Source organism: Protopterus annectens, chromosome 2.part2, assembly GCF_019279795.1.
Source record: "Protopterus annectens isolate FY-2018-M chromosome 2.part2, PAN1.0, whole genome shotgun sequence".
NCBI lineage: Eukaryota > Metazoa > Chordata > Ceratodontiformes > Protopteridae > Protopterus > Protopterus annectens.
Genome location: NC_056730.1, coordinates 559,903,821 through 559,920,386, shown reverse-complemented (window position 1 = coordinate 559,920,386; position 16,566 = coordinate 559,903,821). Strand labels below are relative to the sequence as shown.

Below are 16,566 nucleotides of genomic sequence, written 5' to 3'. Positions count from 1 at the left end.
TGTTAGTGGGCGGTTGGAGAAGGAGGTAGAAGGGTTAAAGTGTGGGCCAAGGTTGGGGTGTATGTTACCAGAGAGTTGAAGGATGTTGCAGCGATGGATAGATAGAGAGAGAAAATAAGAGGGTAGTGTGAGAGGAATTTTTGTTTGGTTTTGTAAAGTGGAGAGAAGTTTTGATGTAATTTGATGTTAGGCAGAGTGAAATCATTACTGCAGAAGAGTGAGGGTGATGTGGGAGAGGAGTAGTGGCTATGGGTTGTGTATGTTGTGGTGAGAGGAAGTTGCAGCAGTAGGATGTGGGTTTAACAGAGTGTGGTATGAAGTGAGGTAAGAAAGGAGTAGAAAAAGAAAGGATGAGAAGAGAGTTAGGAACATGGAGAGTAAGGCAGTGTGTGGGAGGGTGAGAAAGTGACAGAAGATGTGGCGATTAGTATGTTAGAGGGGGAAGAGGGATGGCATAAGAAATGGTGTGAGGGGGAGGTCTTTAGATAGGAGTGGTAGGGTTTGATTGGAAGAGGTTTACAGGAAGTTGGGATAGTGAGGTGGAGGGTAAAGGTGGTTAGTTATAAAGGTATTTGATTCTGGGGAGGGTAGAAATGGGGGGTATGGTAGGAAAGCAGAGTGAGTCCTAGCATAGCGGGTAGAACCGTGAAGAACTAGTTCTTAGTGTGCAAACTATCTTAAACAGTGGGAAAGTAAGTTAGGTACCATAACAGCCTGGGGCTCAGCTGAACAGTATTCAGTTACCAACAATGACAACTGTTCTCTCAGTCATGGTGTTGCATGAGACTACAGAAAAGTAGCAAGTGTTAGACATAAAAATGGAAAGCTAGCAGGTAATGCACAAATCAGCCAACAGTTGTGCTGAGTCAAGAGTTAGTCTATTTGAGAGCACTACTTGGGTTGAGTGAAAAAAATATAGAGCTGTGGGAATAGTAGGAAGGTACTTGCACCAAGAAAGGGTTTTTACCGCAATTAGAATTAAAATGTTTCTCTGAGCAAATCCCTACATTTAGCCCTTATAGGCACAGTTACTTGTAGTTATTTCCATTAGGAGTCCTGATTTCTTAATGGCAGGGTACAATTCAATAGTCTTGTTTGCTGGGATAACAGGCAGTGTAGTTACTAGCCAGTGATCGGATTTTATCCAGACTGACCAGTTTACTGCCCTTTTTCCACAGATCCTGTTTTCACACTGAAAGACCTCAAATCATCCTTTTGATCAGTGTGTAACTTTCATGGAAGTTTTTTCATTTTGTGATTGTTAAGCACTCTGCTTGGTAATAGGTTGCTCATTAGTTTGATTTGAGCTTCCATGAGTGACTGAGGACTGTCTTATTTTGCTGAATATTTTTATATAGTTTAATGAAAATCTTTCATCCAGCCATTGCTGTTTTGCAGAATTCAACCATGCCCCTTTATAATGGCACTGAGGGTGCTGTAATTGCATTCCCTCTGAGTGAAAATGTCTTGTGCACAAACTGCCATCATCTTTTCTTGATAGAAAAAAAAGTGTTTCCAGGACGTAAGTACAGGTTTCTCTAGTAATTAACAAATCTCAGTACTGCAGTTTCTCCATCACTACCTTTATCCAGAGTGCTTTACAGAAGTATTGGGGTGCTGTCCAGTGGTCGCTGTGTTAGTGATACTTCCAGGGTTATTGGCAGTATTAACTCCTGATAGAAATTGTCCTTTCCAGACTATAAAACTGCAAGTGTATGTTTGTAATTAAAAAAAAAAAATATTTCAATGCTGTTTTTCACCCTGTTCTGAATATTTGATTGTGAGTACTGTATTCCACTACAAAGCCATCAACAGTTGTCAGTAATTGAACATTTTTTCTTCAATACCTGCCTCTTTTGGCAGTATGAAAACACATCAGCATACTACACTACAAAAAGGCATGTGTCTGCAGTATTTCTCCCTGGGCCTCTGCTGAAAATTGTTTTTGTTCTGTCAGAATATGAAGTCTGAAATTCAAATGCTCCAGAAAATACATAGTAACACAACCTAAGTTTATAAGATGAATATTTGAAATTTGCCCTTATTTTTGAGACTGTATTACCCCATTATTGACTTTGTCCAGGTTTTTTGTGCTAAGGTTGACAGCTATGGCAAGAACTGAATTCACTGAATATGTTTGAGGGTATATTCCTTCATTACTGGGTTTGTCCAGGTGTTTTGTGCTAAGAGGTTGACAGCTATGGTGAGAACTGAATTCATTAAATGATAGCCATTTAAGTTTCAGTCTTCCGCTCTTTCACAAAGCAGCTGATTTGGCGTAGTGGTATGTTGCCCTGACTGTTTTGCACAGGGACCTTGCCAGTAAAATGTATGGTGGTAACACAGCATTTTTCTTTCACAAAGCAGGTGATTTGGCATAGTGGTATGTTGCTCTGACTGTTTTGCACAGGGACATTGGTAGTAAAATGTATGGTGGTAACACAGCATTTTTCTTTCACAAAGCAGCTGATTTGGCATAGTGGTATGTTGCTCTGACTCTCTTGCACAGGGACCTTGGCAGTAAAATGTATGGTGGTAACACAGCATTTTATTCTAGCAACTTTCCAAGATTATACAAGCAATGTTCAATATGTCCCTGGTTTTTGACCCCCCCCCCCCAAATAAATTTGGCTCTTTCCAGATTTCTTGTGCTGCGAAGTTGAGATGCAGTTTAGTATTGAGTAGATTTTACAAGGAGCTGAGAGCTGCAGGGGAAGAGAAGTTTAGTGCTGCTTATGCTAAGTCAGCTTGCATTGTTAATAGCACAACAGGTTGTGTACTTGTTTTGATGCAGAAGGTTGTTGGTTCTACTCCCACAAAGGGTGAATGCTGCCGTACTGAAAAAGTTAATATACTAACTATGAGCCTATCATCAGTTTGCCATCCATTTCCTATTGCAATATTACTAGCTTATCATTTTTAATGTAATATAGACAATTTATTCCTCAGGGGCATCAGAGACTTTATTTTTCGATGAAACCATGAAATATACAGGTGTTTGCTAGCAGCAACCTCTTCATTAGTTACAGATTTATTTAATGTGGAATTATTTAGATGACTTTACTTCTTCAGAGGTTGTGCATATTTACTGATAATGGTGGACTGTAGAATTGTTTATATTTACTGATAATGGTGGACTGCCGAATTGTGCATATTTACTGATAATGGTGGACTGTAGAAGTTTGAGTAGACTTTTATGATGGAAATGTTCTGAACTGGGCAGTTTTGTCATTATGGGTGCATGCATTTTGTTTCATTGTTTACTGGAAAGATGTTCTGAATTGGGCAGTCTTGTCATTATTGATGCATAGGTTCATAGGTTCATACTAGGCTATCTGCCCTAGGGCATTTATAAGCCTAGCCAGAGTATGTTTGGCTTTCGCCACCCATTTTAAATTAATTTTGCTATGCCCTTTTTCGAGGTTAGTATACTGTGCCTCTGTCTAACAGTGACACAGAAGTGATACCCGGGGTAAACCTATGATCTCCCATCCACTCATCAAGATTCCTCTTGAAGAGAGTCAATGAGGGACTCTGCCTAACCGGGACTGGGATTTTATTCCATAGTGAAGGGAGCCTCTGGGTTATGAATCTGTCACTCCAGCATGTCCTATTTATTTCAGTGCTGAGGTTCAAGTCTCTCGAGCATGTAGCTCGATGGGATTTGGATTTTTTGAGGTGCAGCATGTCCCTTAATTCCGGGTTGGACATGGCCTTATACGTCAGGCACAGGTCACCTCTGAGCAGGCGGTATGCCACTGAGTAGAGCTGGAGTTTCTTTAACTGGGCAGCATATGGCATCTGTTTGAGCCCTTTGCCCACAAAGCATGCGCTTTGTTTCATAGTTTACTGGAAAAATGTTCAAAACAATAGGAAGGTGTATCAAAGAGCACATGTATGTTTCATATGCAAGGGGCCTATGATTTGAAAACAGCCCAGAATTAATCTTTATCTGCCACTGGTAAAAATGTATTTTCTTTGAATGTGGGTTTCAATGCTGTTTCAAGGGCAGATAAGTTTTAATGCTAAGTTTGTTTAGCAGATGTCTTCGTGTTTGTGCTGTAAAATGCAAAATAAAACTTTCAAATGAAGTCCAAATCATCATAGAAGTAAATCAGTATGCACATTAGTGTTTATGGTAAATGGAGTGAAATAGCCCAAGTAATAGATCATTGGAATGGCTGCAGGGGGGAGGCTCCATTCGACCATGATTTTGTGAGGGGGAAGGGTGGCAAACTTAAAGACAGCCCCAGCTGAACTATACCTCCCAACTGTCCAGATTTTCAAAGAATGAATAGATTTTTGCTTCTTATTTTTGGTTTGTTCCTCATAAAATTTGTGGTTTTCTGGCAAATCATTTAGGAATTAAGTCACTAAATAATGACGCACTGAGTTTCAGACTTCATAACCTTCAGAAAAATGTATGCTAAAGTAAGACCTGTTCTATCAACTGTCTCAGTTTATACAAGAGCAATTTTTAGTACTGTTTATATGTTCCCCAAATATATTTGGCCTTGCCCAGATTTATTGCATTAACAGGTTGAGAGGTACATGCAAATAAATTGCTTTATAGAATTAGGCATAGCCAAACCTCTCAACTGTCCCTGAGTTTGGCTCAAATTGTTGCTCTTCCCCCTAATAATCCCTCTGCAACATAGCAATTTTGGAAGAAAACATGGAGGATTTACAATTAAGAAATAACTGTAATAATCAGAGTTATAGATTACTTTTATTTCAGAAATGCATGTAGATTCTTTTATTTTGTCAGCTGCTCAAGTTAGCAGTACTAATATTAAAGTGTCCCTTCTTTGACAGGTTCCCAGCTGTATTGTGTGGCTATTTTATATTTTTACATCACATTTTTGGTCCATTTTTCATAAAATTGTTTTTTTTTTTTTGGCAAATTAGTGACAAATTATTAAAGACTGAAGTTAGAAAATAATGACAGACATTTGAGTTTAAGATTTCATACCATTCAGAAAATTCATACTAATGCAAGACCTATTCTATTATCTTTCTAAGGTTGTAAGAGCAATATTTAAAAATTGTCCTTATTTTTGGGCCTTTGTCCCACTTCTTTGTATGGCTTTGTCCAGATTTCTTGCTCTGAGGTTGAGAGGTATGACAAATGTGTCAGGGCCATCACAGTCAGCCAAAGACATTTCAAATTGTGACATACTTGTTGCACCCCACTCCCCCATGTAGTGACTCTGGATGTGTCGAAGCAAGGCAAGGAGTAGTTATGCAGTGTAAATGTGCAGAGTACCCCCCCATCCAAGGTAGACACAAGTACTAGAGTGGCTTTTCATCTGTCCTTGATTTTTGCAGAATGGTCTGGTTTCTGTCATATTTTTTGTACTGTTGATTTATGCTTATTACTCAAAGTGCCTGTTGCTCTGTGTTTAAGTAGCAATACTTTAATGACCATCAGGTAAGCCTGGCTGAGATCGTAAGATGCAAGTAAGCTTTAATAAGCATACTGTTAAAGAATTGCCAACATTGAAAGCCTTTCTTTTGTTGTCATGTAGAGAATACTTAACTAGATAATGTATAAGCCTTGGGTATTGAAATGCATATGACAGTATTTGTAATAAAGGACAGGATTACATTATTTTAAGAAGCTCATTACACTTGGAGACTTCCAGTCATCTCTGCAGGCTTTACCCGTAAAGTAAACAGAATGCCAATCGTGTGGTCCATAACCTGTACAGTAATCCTTTTAAGCAATGTATCTTGAGCTTATTTCTTGTTTGCTTTTCATTTTATACTTTGATCATGTTTTCCCCATGAAACAAGTAGATAGTTGTCAGGCAGCAGGTCTTTTTTTGGATAAGAAACATTTTTACAAGTGGGGGCATCAGAGATTTCTACTTTCAGCATGTTACTTGGTACTTTAATAAAGCTGAATATAAATTATAATTAGAACTGCAGTGCAAGAAGTGGTTTGAAATGAGTACTGCGTGTTTTTCTTGTACTTGATTTTTACTGGCATTCCATTAATGTATTTTAAAAGTAATTTATTTTTTCATGCCTCACAACCTTTTTGTTTCCATCTAGATATTAAGTAAGCTGTCATGCAGCCAATGCATTGAAATATTTTTATTCTTCTACACTTCATTTTGTCTTGATTGGACTCTCATAATGATGGTTTGGCACCCAGGGCAGTGTATTTAGTTAGTTTTTGTGGTTTTGAGCGTAGCTCCTCCTCTTTCTAGTTGGACACACCCACTTCCATTGACCCCACCCATTCAGCTGTCTCCTGCAACCCCCCTTTGATTTGAAGTCACCAGCCGCCACTGATTATTATGGTTAACTGATCTTTGATTTTACTAGTTAATACCTGCTGTTTCAAATCAGTGACACAGTTAGAGCATCTACTGGTTAGTAGATTCCTTTTGAGCTGGAAATAGTAAGTTATGTTTCTTACAGCAGTTTTATCTCACTTTTTAAAAAAAAAAATGTAGTTGAAATAATTTGTTGCTAACTTGCTACACAATTCTGTGGTGCAAAGGAATGAAGCCCTATGACCCAGATGAACCTGAGATTTCTTAGTAGCTCTGGTGCTGGAGGAGGTGGGGGAAGTGAGCTGCTGAAGTCAACTTGCCAATTAAGAGAGAGGAAGGTGGCCTGCCACACAGCAGAGCTAACACTGGCTAGTGAGGAAAAGTCTGTGTCCTTTAGCACTGTGGGTTGGCATGTGTTTGACTGTATGGGAGTTTTTATGGGCAGGGATGGCATTGTGCTTCCCAATGGTAGAAGGTGTTGTAGGCTCCTCACATCAACTGCTGGTGGAGAAGTTGATAGAGAAAAATGGAGATATAACCCCTGTGGCTCTTTGGAAGGCACCCCTGTCATGAACAGCTCTTGCCCCATTGATGATGAATGAATGGGCAGTAGTGGTAGTGGCTAGATGGTTAGAAGGCATTCAAATCACAGGAGAAATGGGCACACGCAATAATGTATTTCTTATTTATGAGCAGCTCCTGTGATTTGAATGCCTGTATAAATGCTTTATTTATAATAATTGTGTGCAGTATATTGATTTTAGTGTCTAAAACCAAATATTCGTATGACTTGTAGATAGTATACTGCTTTTTAATCAGTTTGCGTTGATGTATTGTCCACAGAAATTTGGAAAAGTTGAAGATGTACAAGTAGAATACTGTCCACTACGTGCATTGATGACATTCACGACACGACACGAAGCAGAAACAGTATGTATTTCACTTTAATGTATATGACTTGATGCATTTCTTATTTTATATTTGCTATTGATAATGGCTTTACCAATAGTGTTTTAAGTCTAAGTAATTCATACTTATCTTTAAATGATTTGATAATAGATTTTTGGAGGCAACTGATTTGAAAATGTTGCCATACTAATGTCCAAATGTCATACATATTATGCCCTGTCTAAACCAATTGCTGCTTAAAGATCATCATATAGATTCCTTTACAATAAAAAAAAAAAAAAAAAACATGAGACTGGGTACTATAGTGATATGAAATATTGTAGGAGAAGCTTTCTACCAGGTAAAGGGTTTGCTGGGATTTGCTCACTTTAAATTGGACATCTTTGGAATGAGTAAATCCCCAGCATAACCCAGGACTCTTCTTATAGATTGACTGTTACATAATTTATTGTTGTATGAGATAGTGATCCTTTTCTTTTAACGAAAAGATGTTCTGTAATAGCTAAATGTTATATATAGTTAAGTAGTAAGATAACCAAGTGCTGCTTTAATCTTCAAGGCAGTCTAAGTCTAAGATAGCAAGTCCTAATGAAACTTTTAGGCATTTTAAAAAAAGCAGATGATCATTGTTGTGTAGTCTTTCTAGCATTGCAGTTCTGGGCCAGTTCAAGAAAGTTTCCCAGTAGCTTCACTGGGCAAAGGCTGTAAGAGAAACTCATCCTTTGAAAATCCTTATTTCTTAGTGTTCATGATTTTTGTGAACTAGAACTTTGTTGCCTCAAGAGCTTTTTAATTTCTCATCAGAAGTGGGGTTTTTTTCTTTCGAATTCTCCATGGAGTCAGTAGCCATAATTTAGGTTGGAAAAAGCAAAACCTTTCTTTAGGTTTTGCTGCTGTGATGAGAAGGTCATTGAACAAAAAATCAACAGGTTGTTTGTACTGTATGGGTCAAGTCACAATGAAGTGCTGTTAGTTTTGACATCAGTTTAACCATATCATGCTAAGCTCATTGGAGGTTAAGTGAGTCTCTGAAAGTAAGATGTCTAAGAAACATTTTTATGTGATTTAAAAGCCTCCTTCCTGTGGGCTGGTTTTGGTGTTTCCTTTTGTAATAGCCCAGCTTAGTACAGGTCTGATAGTTAGCTAACTCCTGTACTTTGCAGCATACATGTTTCTTGCTGACATATACAATTAATTAGTGGAGAAGGAGGGAGTACTTGGCCCCCACGCTCCTCAGTCGTTTTCTGTCTCTCTCAGTCAAGAGGTCTGTCCTAAAATAAGTTGTTGTAGAGTTCCCACATTCAGTTCCCAGACCACAAAAAAGAAAAAATCTACAGTCATTAAATCAAAAAGTTCTCTCATTTCAAGAGGAGATAGATTACCTTGAGTCCTGTAATACAGCATAAAAGAACAAAAAATGGTGACTCTGTAGTGAGACTAGTGCAGGGACCATGGGGGTGGGGGCTGCTGCTTTATCCTGGATTAGTGTCAGACAAAGAGGACAAGCTTAGAGGAGGCCGGACATTAACCAAGTCATTCTCTGGCCCGAGACAGCCTTTCACTTTTCTCATACCACCATTTTTCAGTCAATAGATAGGAAATGAGTTGTTTACCATTATTACCTGACAGCGAGAGGAATGAGTGAGTTACACCTTGCAAATCACTTGGGGAGAGGGTCTGCATGTCATCTGGTACCTAGCCAGCTCACATGCAGTGAGTTTGTTGAGTTTCCCGAAAAGGCTGGTGGCTGAACTTTGGCTCCAGTTTTGCCCCGTGTGCTTCCCTCAAGTCGACTACTCACTGCTAGAGTAGAGGAAACTCCTTTGTGTCTTTTATTAGCAGGCAGGCCTGTTGAACAGCTCAAACGTCAGATTCGTGCTTGCTGCTTATTTCATGAGCTCTGTCCTGTCAGGTGTAGTGTGTATCCTTGGGGAATGCTGTCTGACACTTCCACTAGACCCCACTCAGACATTTTCAAGACCAAGCACTGCTGCCACATTCCACTGCCTGATATTAACTTAGCATCTTGCACTTCATTTACGTTTTGGTCACCCTGCTGGACCTTCGGATGATGGATTGTCTCCCTCTGCTTAAGTGTTCCCATAGGAAGGGGAATGTAATTCAAGGACTCTCCTTGGTAGTTCAGCAGTAGCAGCATGCTTTCCTTCAGTCAGTTTAACACATTTTTTCAAAATGTCTTTCACGTAGATTGTGCTACAGCAGACTGTGACATTGTGTGACAACTGTTTATTCTGTTATGTGTTGGGTTGTACTTGGTTGTCTTAATTTCTTGGTTTTGTTTCCCCACTGTTGCTGGTTGACCTTTGTTGAATGGGGGAGACAGTGCACTGTTTTTTTCAGCAGTCATTTTCACCTTTGGTAGGTATTTGTTTTCCCCATGGCTGTGTGATTGTGGAGTTATGTGTATGTGCAGGTAAGGGGAGGTGTTTTACCACCCACTTGGAGGGTGCAAGGAATCTTCCATTCACCCCATCAAGAAAACAGTTAAATAGTTGTGCCATTCCTGTTAAGGAGAATTGTATAAGTGACAAGTTGTGATTGAGCAGCTTGTCCTTTTGGAGATTGGACTGTTTGTTTTCTGCAGGTTATGCATTTAGGATATTGATCTTGATTGATATCAGTGAAAAGCCTTGCATCTGATGCTCAGAAGCAAGTGTACAGTGTTCCTGTGTCCATCATATTGTTAGACAAGCTCTTATGTTGGCATTGACAGTATCACTTTGGAAAGGATCATGTCGTAAAGTACTACGGCAGGTGCCTGTGGCCCAGTCATGCCATTTTCAGGTGTCAGAAGAAGAAGCTTCTGTCTTGTTTCACTACCAAGTACAGTGGATATAAAATGTTTACACACCCCTGTTAAAATACCAGGTTTTTGTGATATAAAAAAAATGAGAGTGGAGTACCACAAGTGGAGTACCAAAGGGTTCAGTCCTGGGATCTCTTCTGTTTGGTATCTACTTCTCTGAAATACAGGCTAACACAGAAGGCCTCTGGCTAACGAAGTTCGCAGATGACTGCAAACTAGGAGCCATAGTCAAGTCCCCAAATGATGTGGACATCCTTCAGAAGGGCCTCACTGAGATAGATGCCTGGTGTCAGAGCCATGGCCTCAAGCTCAGTGCCAAAAAGTGCAGTGTCACCCCCTTTGGTAAAAACGCTGTACCCATGAACTACCACATAGGCAGCAATCTACTTAACATCGAATGTGTGATGAGACCTTGGGACCCCGGTGGACAGTAGTCTCTCCTTTGATAGTCACATCATCACAGTAGTCAGGAAGTCCTATGTGGCACACCTCATCATAAAAGGGTTCTCATCCAGGAAAAAAGAGCTCATTGATGTTCATGTTTCACTGTTGCAGTCATTACTCTTGGGTTATCCTGCTGGAAGGCTACCCTCAGTCGGCCAGAATTCCAAAGTCTAGGTCCCGAGCCGGTTGCTGTTGCCTCTTCCCTGACGTCAGTGCACCAGGGGTATAAAAGATGCAGCTGACGCCATTTTCTTCAGTCATTCTTGCCGCATGGTGCCCGAAGCAAAAGTAGTTCGCAAGTGCCGGTCGGCTGACTCCCGAGATTTTCAAATCCAAATTTCAGAACCAAAGTCTTCATTAAAGCTAAGTACCCCATTGGGAAAACTTTTTTCTTGCTCCAGGCCGATGTCAGAAAAAGTTAACAATTGTATTTCTTGTGGGAAGCAAATACCTCATAAGGATTTTCACTCTTACTGTATTCCTTGCCTAGGCCCTGATCACAACATTGCTAGCTGTCAGTTTTGTGCTAGATTTAACCAACGCACTATTGTGTCGGTTTGATTTTACATTTCATTACTTTGGCCGCAGATTTAATTATATAATGCCGTCAGAACAGCCGACAACCGGAGTTTACAAAAAACGCAAGGACAAGGAAGGATAGGCATTCGAGGTCCAAAACCGACGACGAGGCCTCTGCTAGGCCAGTCACCAGTTCTCAATGAGGCGCTTTCGCAGCCCCTGGCGCCCGCTACCTCAGAGCCACAGGCCGCTTCCGACTCCCACGTGGAGCCGACTGGGCCTCTGGATACTCAAGGTATTGGACACTCTGAAGTCATTCCCTCAGATGGGTCCGGAGCCGCTGAGCAGGCATCGGCTTCTGAGGGTGTCTTCAGACCTACACAACTATATATTAAGCCATCTTCAGCTTCAAAGACAAAGACTAAAGCAGCTCTAAAGACAAAGAAACAAGTACAGCATTCTCCTACTCAAACTTCCATGCCTAAACAACAGATGCTCAAAATGGCCGAAGACCTATTTACTTTGATCAGGGGTTCCCATCCCCCTCCTGATAAGAGGCCTAGGCAAGACACAGAGTATGATTCTTCTGATCAGGTTTCTATTTCCTCTGATTCCTCTTCTGAACACGATTACTCCATGCTTCCCTATGAGGATTCTGATGCTGAAGAATCCATTCCTTCAGCCTCTCCTCCTGAGGATTATTCTTTTGGGGAAATCCTGCATACCATGAGGGAGCATTTCCACTGGTAGAGCCGAGATTATTCTGAATCTAAGAAAAGGCTCAGAGACTTTCTGCTACTTCCTCAGCACAGACCCCTTGCTATTCCACCTGTTTTAGACATTGTAGATGATGTATTTTCAAAGTCCGGCCTGTCCCCTGACTCTTTACCCCCTGCACCTGCTAAGCCAGACAGATACTACAGGGTTCGGATTTTCATAAATTCCTATGTAAAAATCCCACTGCTGACCCAGAAACTATATCTCAGGGTCCCAAAGGGGTTAAAGCTTCCACTGCAAAAAACCCTGTCCCCTCTGATAGGGACTCTAGGGCTCTAGACAGATGGGGGAAAAAAGTCTACACTTCTGCTACCTTGGCTGTAATGGCTTTAAATTGTCAGTTTCATATGCTTAAATATCAGCAATATTTAATGTCATTGCTTAAACAGAAATTGTTGACAAATACTGAATGTTCAGAGAACAAGGAATTGCAGGATTTATTGCATGCAGCCGAACAAGTGGGAAAGCATACTTTGCAATGTGGTTATGATTCACTGGAGGCCTCTTGTAGGGCCGCTGTTACAGGTTCTGTTATTAGAAGGCATGCTTGGTTAAAGGAACAGAATCTGCCTGATCATGTTAAAGCAAAATTATTAGATGCACCATCGCAGCATGATACTTTGTTTGATACTAAAGCAGAAGAGGTGTTGAAAAAAATGGGAGGATAAAGCAAAATCCATGCAGACAGTCAAGGATTTCCTACAGGTACAGCAGCCCAGGTTTAGCAGGAACTGGCCTTCTAAAAATTGGTCCTTTCCAGTGTCAGACAGACCACAAAGAGGCAGATATAGGCGTTCCAGAGGCAGATCTCAGCCCAAAGGCTCATACAGGCCTAAACAGTGGGGTGCTCCTACCTCCAAAAGCGGAGAAGACAAAGCACAACCTTACAGGAAACAGTCCCAATGACTTTCCTCTGCCAGATCCAAGCACTTTTCTTTTGGCAGCCCCCTTAGGGGGAAAACTAGCACTTTTTTCATCAAATTGGAAAATGGTTACCCAAGACAAATGGGTCTTGAACATAGTGTCCCAAGGCTACAGGTTCCATTTTCACACTCTACCAAGGTCAAAAGGTATGCCAGACCTGCCACACAATCAATGGGCAGAGGCACAATACCAAATTACAGCCCTCATGGACATGAGGGCCATTCAGCAAGTACCACAACAAGAGCAGGGGCAAGGATTTTACTCCAGACATTTCCTAGTACCCAGAAAGGACAGAACCTGGAGACCAATACTGGACCTGTCTATACTAAATATGTTTCTGGAAGTTCCAAAATTCAAGATGTTGACTCTACAGCCGCTACTGCCCACGCTGGGCAAGAAAGCTTGGCTCGTAACTTTGGACCTAAAAGAGGCATACCTGCATGTCCCAATCAGACAATCTTGCAGAAGATACCTCAGATTCATAGCTGGCTCAATGCATTACCAATTCTCTGCACTGCCCTTTGTCTTATCTGCTGCGCCCAGGGTCTTCACAAAATGCCTGGCACCAGTAATTGCGTTTTGCAGACAAAGAGAAATTCAAATATATCCCTACTTGGACGACTGCCTAATTCAAGCAGAGAACAAAGACATTCTTCTAAAGCATCTGGCGTTTGTAAAAAGATTACTAACTGGCCTAGGGTGCACAGTAAACGAAAAGAAATCAAAACTAGTGCCCTCTCAAGAGATAATATTCCTGGGTGCAAGCTTAAATACAACTGCCCAGATGGCTTATCTCACGCCAGACAAACAAAAGCAACTGACTTCTTACTTCAAGAAATTGGCAACAAAAAAACACTTATCTGCAAGGAAAATCCTGCAGACCCTGGGTTTCATGGCATCCTGCATTCTACTAATTCCATATGCCAGACTGCATATGAGGAAACTACAATGGTATCTAAAAAGTGTTTGGACTCAGCATTGCCACAGCCTGGAGACAGTAATTGCACTCATTCCCTGCCTGCAACAGGAGTTTCGATGGTGGGCAGAAGCTTGTCACCACAACAAGGGTCTGCCATTCAGTTTACCCTCAGCCAGACAGACACTGACAACGGACGCATCAGATTATGCCTGGGGGGCCCATATGGCAGGAAAATGTATTTAGGGTACATGGCCTGCAAACCAGATGTATCTTCACATCAATCAAAAAGAGATGCTAGCTGTTCAAAATGCCCTGACAGCTTTCAAGGACCTGCTTCATCCAGGACAGCTACTGATAAAGACAGACAATACTACGGTCATGTGGTACATAAACAAGCAGGGAGGTACACACTCCTACCCCCTCTGCAGACAAGCAATGACCTTATGGGACACAGCATTAGCTTTTCAAGTTCACCTGCAAGCACAATTCCTGCCAGGAAAAACAAATACTCTGGCAGACGAACTAAGCAGAAACCTCATGGATCCCCACAAATGGAAACTGGATCCACAAGTCTTCAGCATGATAATAAGGAAATGGGGATGCCCACACATAGATCTATTTGCCTCCCCTCACAACTGCCAATTACAGAGATTTTGCACAAGGATACATCACAAGCAAGCATGGAAAGTGGACGCCCTATCCTTCAGTTGCAAATCTAACAGTATATGCTTTTCCAACACTGCCTCTCCTTCCCAGGGTACTCCTAAAGGTCAGACAAGAGAAGCCAAAAAAGATACTGATTGCACCAGACTGGCCACGCCAGCACTGGTACCCAGTCCTAAAGAGCTTGTCTCAAGGTCCAGCATGGATATTGCCTCAAACTTCTCACTTGCTGACCCAACAAAACAATCAGATCCTGCACAGCCAACTCAGGACCTTAAATTTGGCAGCATGGCGGATAATGTAGCCATTCACAACCCTTCTCTTTCAAAAGCTGTTATGGATGTTATCTTGGAGGCCAGGAGGCCCATTACCAGAAAATCTTATGCAGAAAAAAGGAAGAGATTCTGTGCTTGGAGCCAGGAAAAAGGCACTGACGTGTGTACCAAATATCCCTCAGATTTTACAATACCTAACTGAGATGCTGAACAAAGGCCTTTCTTTCTCATCAGTTAAGATTCATGCCTCTGCCATATCAGCCCATTGCAATACGGAACCACCTATCTTTTCTCATCCTTTAATAAGGCAGTACCTCAGAGGGGCCAAAAACATTAGGCCTCCAAGGAGAGCACCTGTTCCGGCCTGGGACCTCAATTATGTTTTGGAAAAACTCACACTGCCTCCTTTCGAGCCAGTATCAACAGCAGATATAAAATTCTTATCCTGGAAAACAGTTCTACTCCTAGCTATAACCTCTGCAAGGTGAGTCCCGGAGTTACAAGCACTCATGGCTGTAGAACCTTTTATTATTTTTCATCCAGACAGGGTTTCTCTGAGGACAAACCCTACATTTTTGCCTAAGGTGGGATCCAGTGTGGCCCTCAACCAAACCATTCACTTGCCTACCTTTTATCCAAATCCACAGAACAAGGGTGAGAAAATTCTGCATTCTTTGGACATACACAGGCAGTTACGCTTCTACTTGGACAGAACTAAAGCTTTCAGAAACACTGAGCAACTTTTAGCGTCATATGCTGCAGGATCAGAAGGAAAGGCTATCTCAAAACAGACTATTTCAAAGTGGATAGGCCATTGCATCTGTTTCTGCTATTTTCAACATGGCAAATCAGTGCCTAAGGGCATTAGGCCTCACTCCACCAGAGCAGCAGCCACTTCAGCAGCCTTCCTCAGAGGAGTACCAACCAAAGATATCTTAGAGGCTGCAACTTGGTGTTCAGTGCACACTTTCACAAAGCACTACCACTTACCTCTTTACTCTAAGTCCAGAGCAGACTTTGCCACTGCAGTTCTGCAGGGCCTCATCGCCTCTCCTAATCCTATTTAGCCCAGCCAACCATCCTCAGCTTTGGGTTTCAACCCAAGAGTAATGACTGCAACAGTGAAACACGATGAACATAGTACAGTTGTGTACCTACCATAAATGTAGATGTTCGAGTGTATTCACTGTTGCAGTCCAGGTTACCCACCCTCCATCCCCCCTTCTCTTTGCTGGGACTTATCTGCACTTCTCTATGCTATACAACCTATTTGGTTGGTGTATTTGCTTTTAGATAAAGGAAATGTTATTTTTGTGCATGCATTTTTATTGGCATATTTTTCAGCCTACCAGTTTGGGGGCACCTGACATCTGGGGCAAGAAAAACTGAAGAAAATGGCGTCTGCTGCATCTTTTATACCCCTGGTGCACTGACGTCAGGGAAGAGGCTACAGAAACCGACGCCGGCCCTAGACTTTGGAATTCTGGCCGACTGAGGGTAGCCTGCCAGCAGGATAACCCAAGAGTAATGACTGCAACAGTGAATACACTCGAACATCTACATTTATGGTAGGTACACAACTGTACTTTCCTCTCTACTTGACACTCATTAGACCATTATAGAGTATAACGCCCCTTTTGGAATGTACCTCACAAGACATCTGCAGCAGCTGGAAAGGCCACAGAAGTACCTCACAAAGAGGATTACTGGCCTCAAGCAACTGCCCTACACTGAACGTCTCAAACACTCCAGCTTTATTCCATAGCATATCGCCTACTCCGAGGTGATCTCTGCCTAACATATAAAGCTATGTCAAACCCAGAGCTGTTGGACATGCTACACCTAAAGAATTCCAATCCCTCCGAGCTACATGCTCTAGGGTCCTAAACCTTGTCACCACAATAAACAGGACATGCTGGAGGGATAGATTCCTGTCCCAGAGACTTTTCATATCTTGGAACAGGCTACCCATCTATGTCAAGCAAAGTTCTTCATTAGCAGTCTTCAAGAAAAATCTTGATGAGT

The 16,566-nt window shown here is 41.6% G+C and overlaps 1 protein-coding gene across 2 annotated transcripts in view; it reads left to right on the top strand.

The window, feature by feature from the left end:
- RBM27 (RNA binding motif protein 27) overlaps window positions 1-16,566 on the top strand; it is a 2,498,992-nt gene that overhangs the window by 1,912,444 nt on the left and 569,982 nt on the right. For both annotated transcript variants that reach the window (XM_044064021.1, XM_044064022.1), the window contains one exon: window positions 7,128-7,214. In XM_044064021.1, the coding sequence (XP_043919956.1) occupies window positions 7,128-7,214 (87 nt within the window). The remainder of the gene's footprint in view (window positions 1-7,127; window positions 7,215-16,566) is intronic.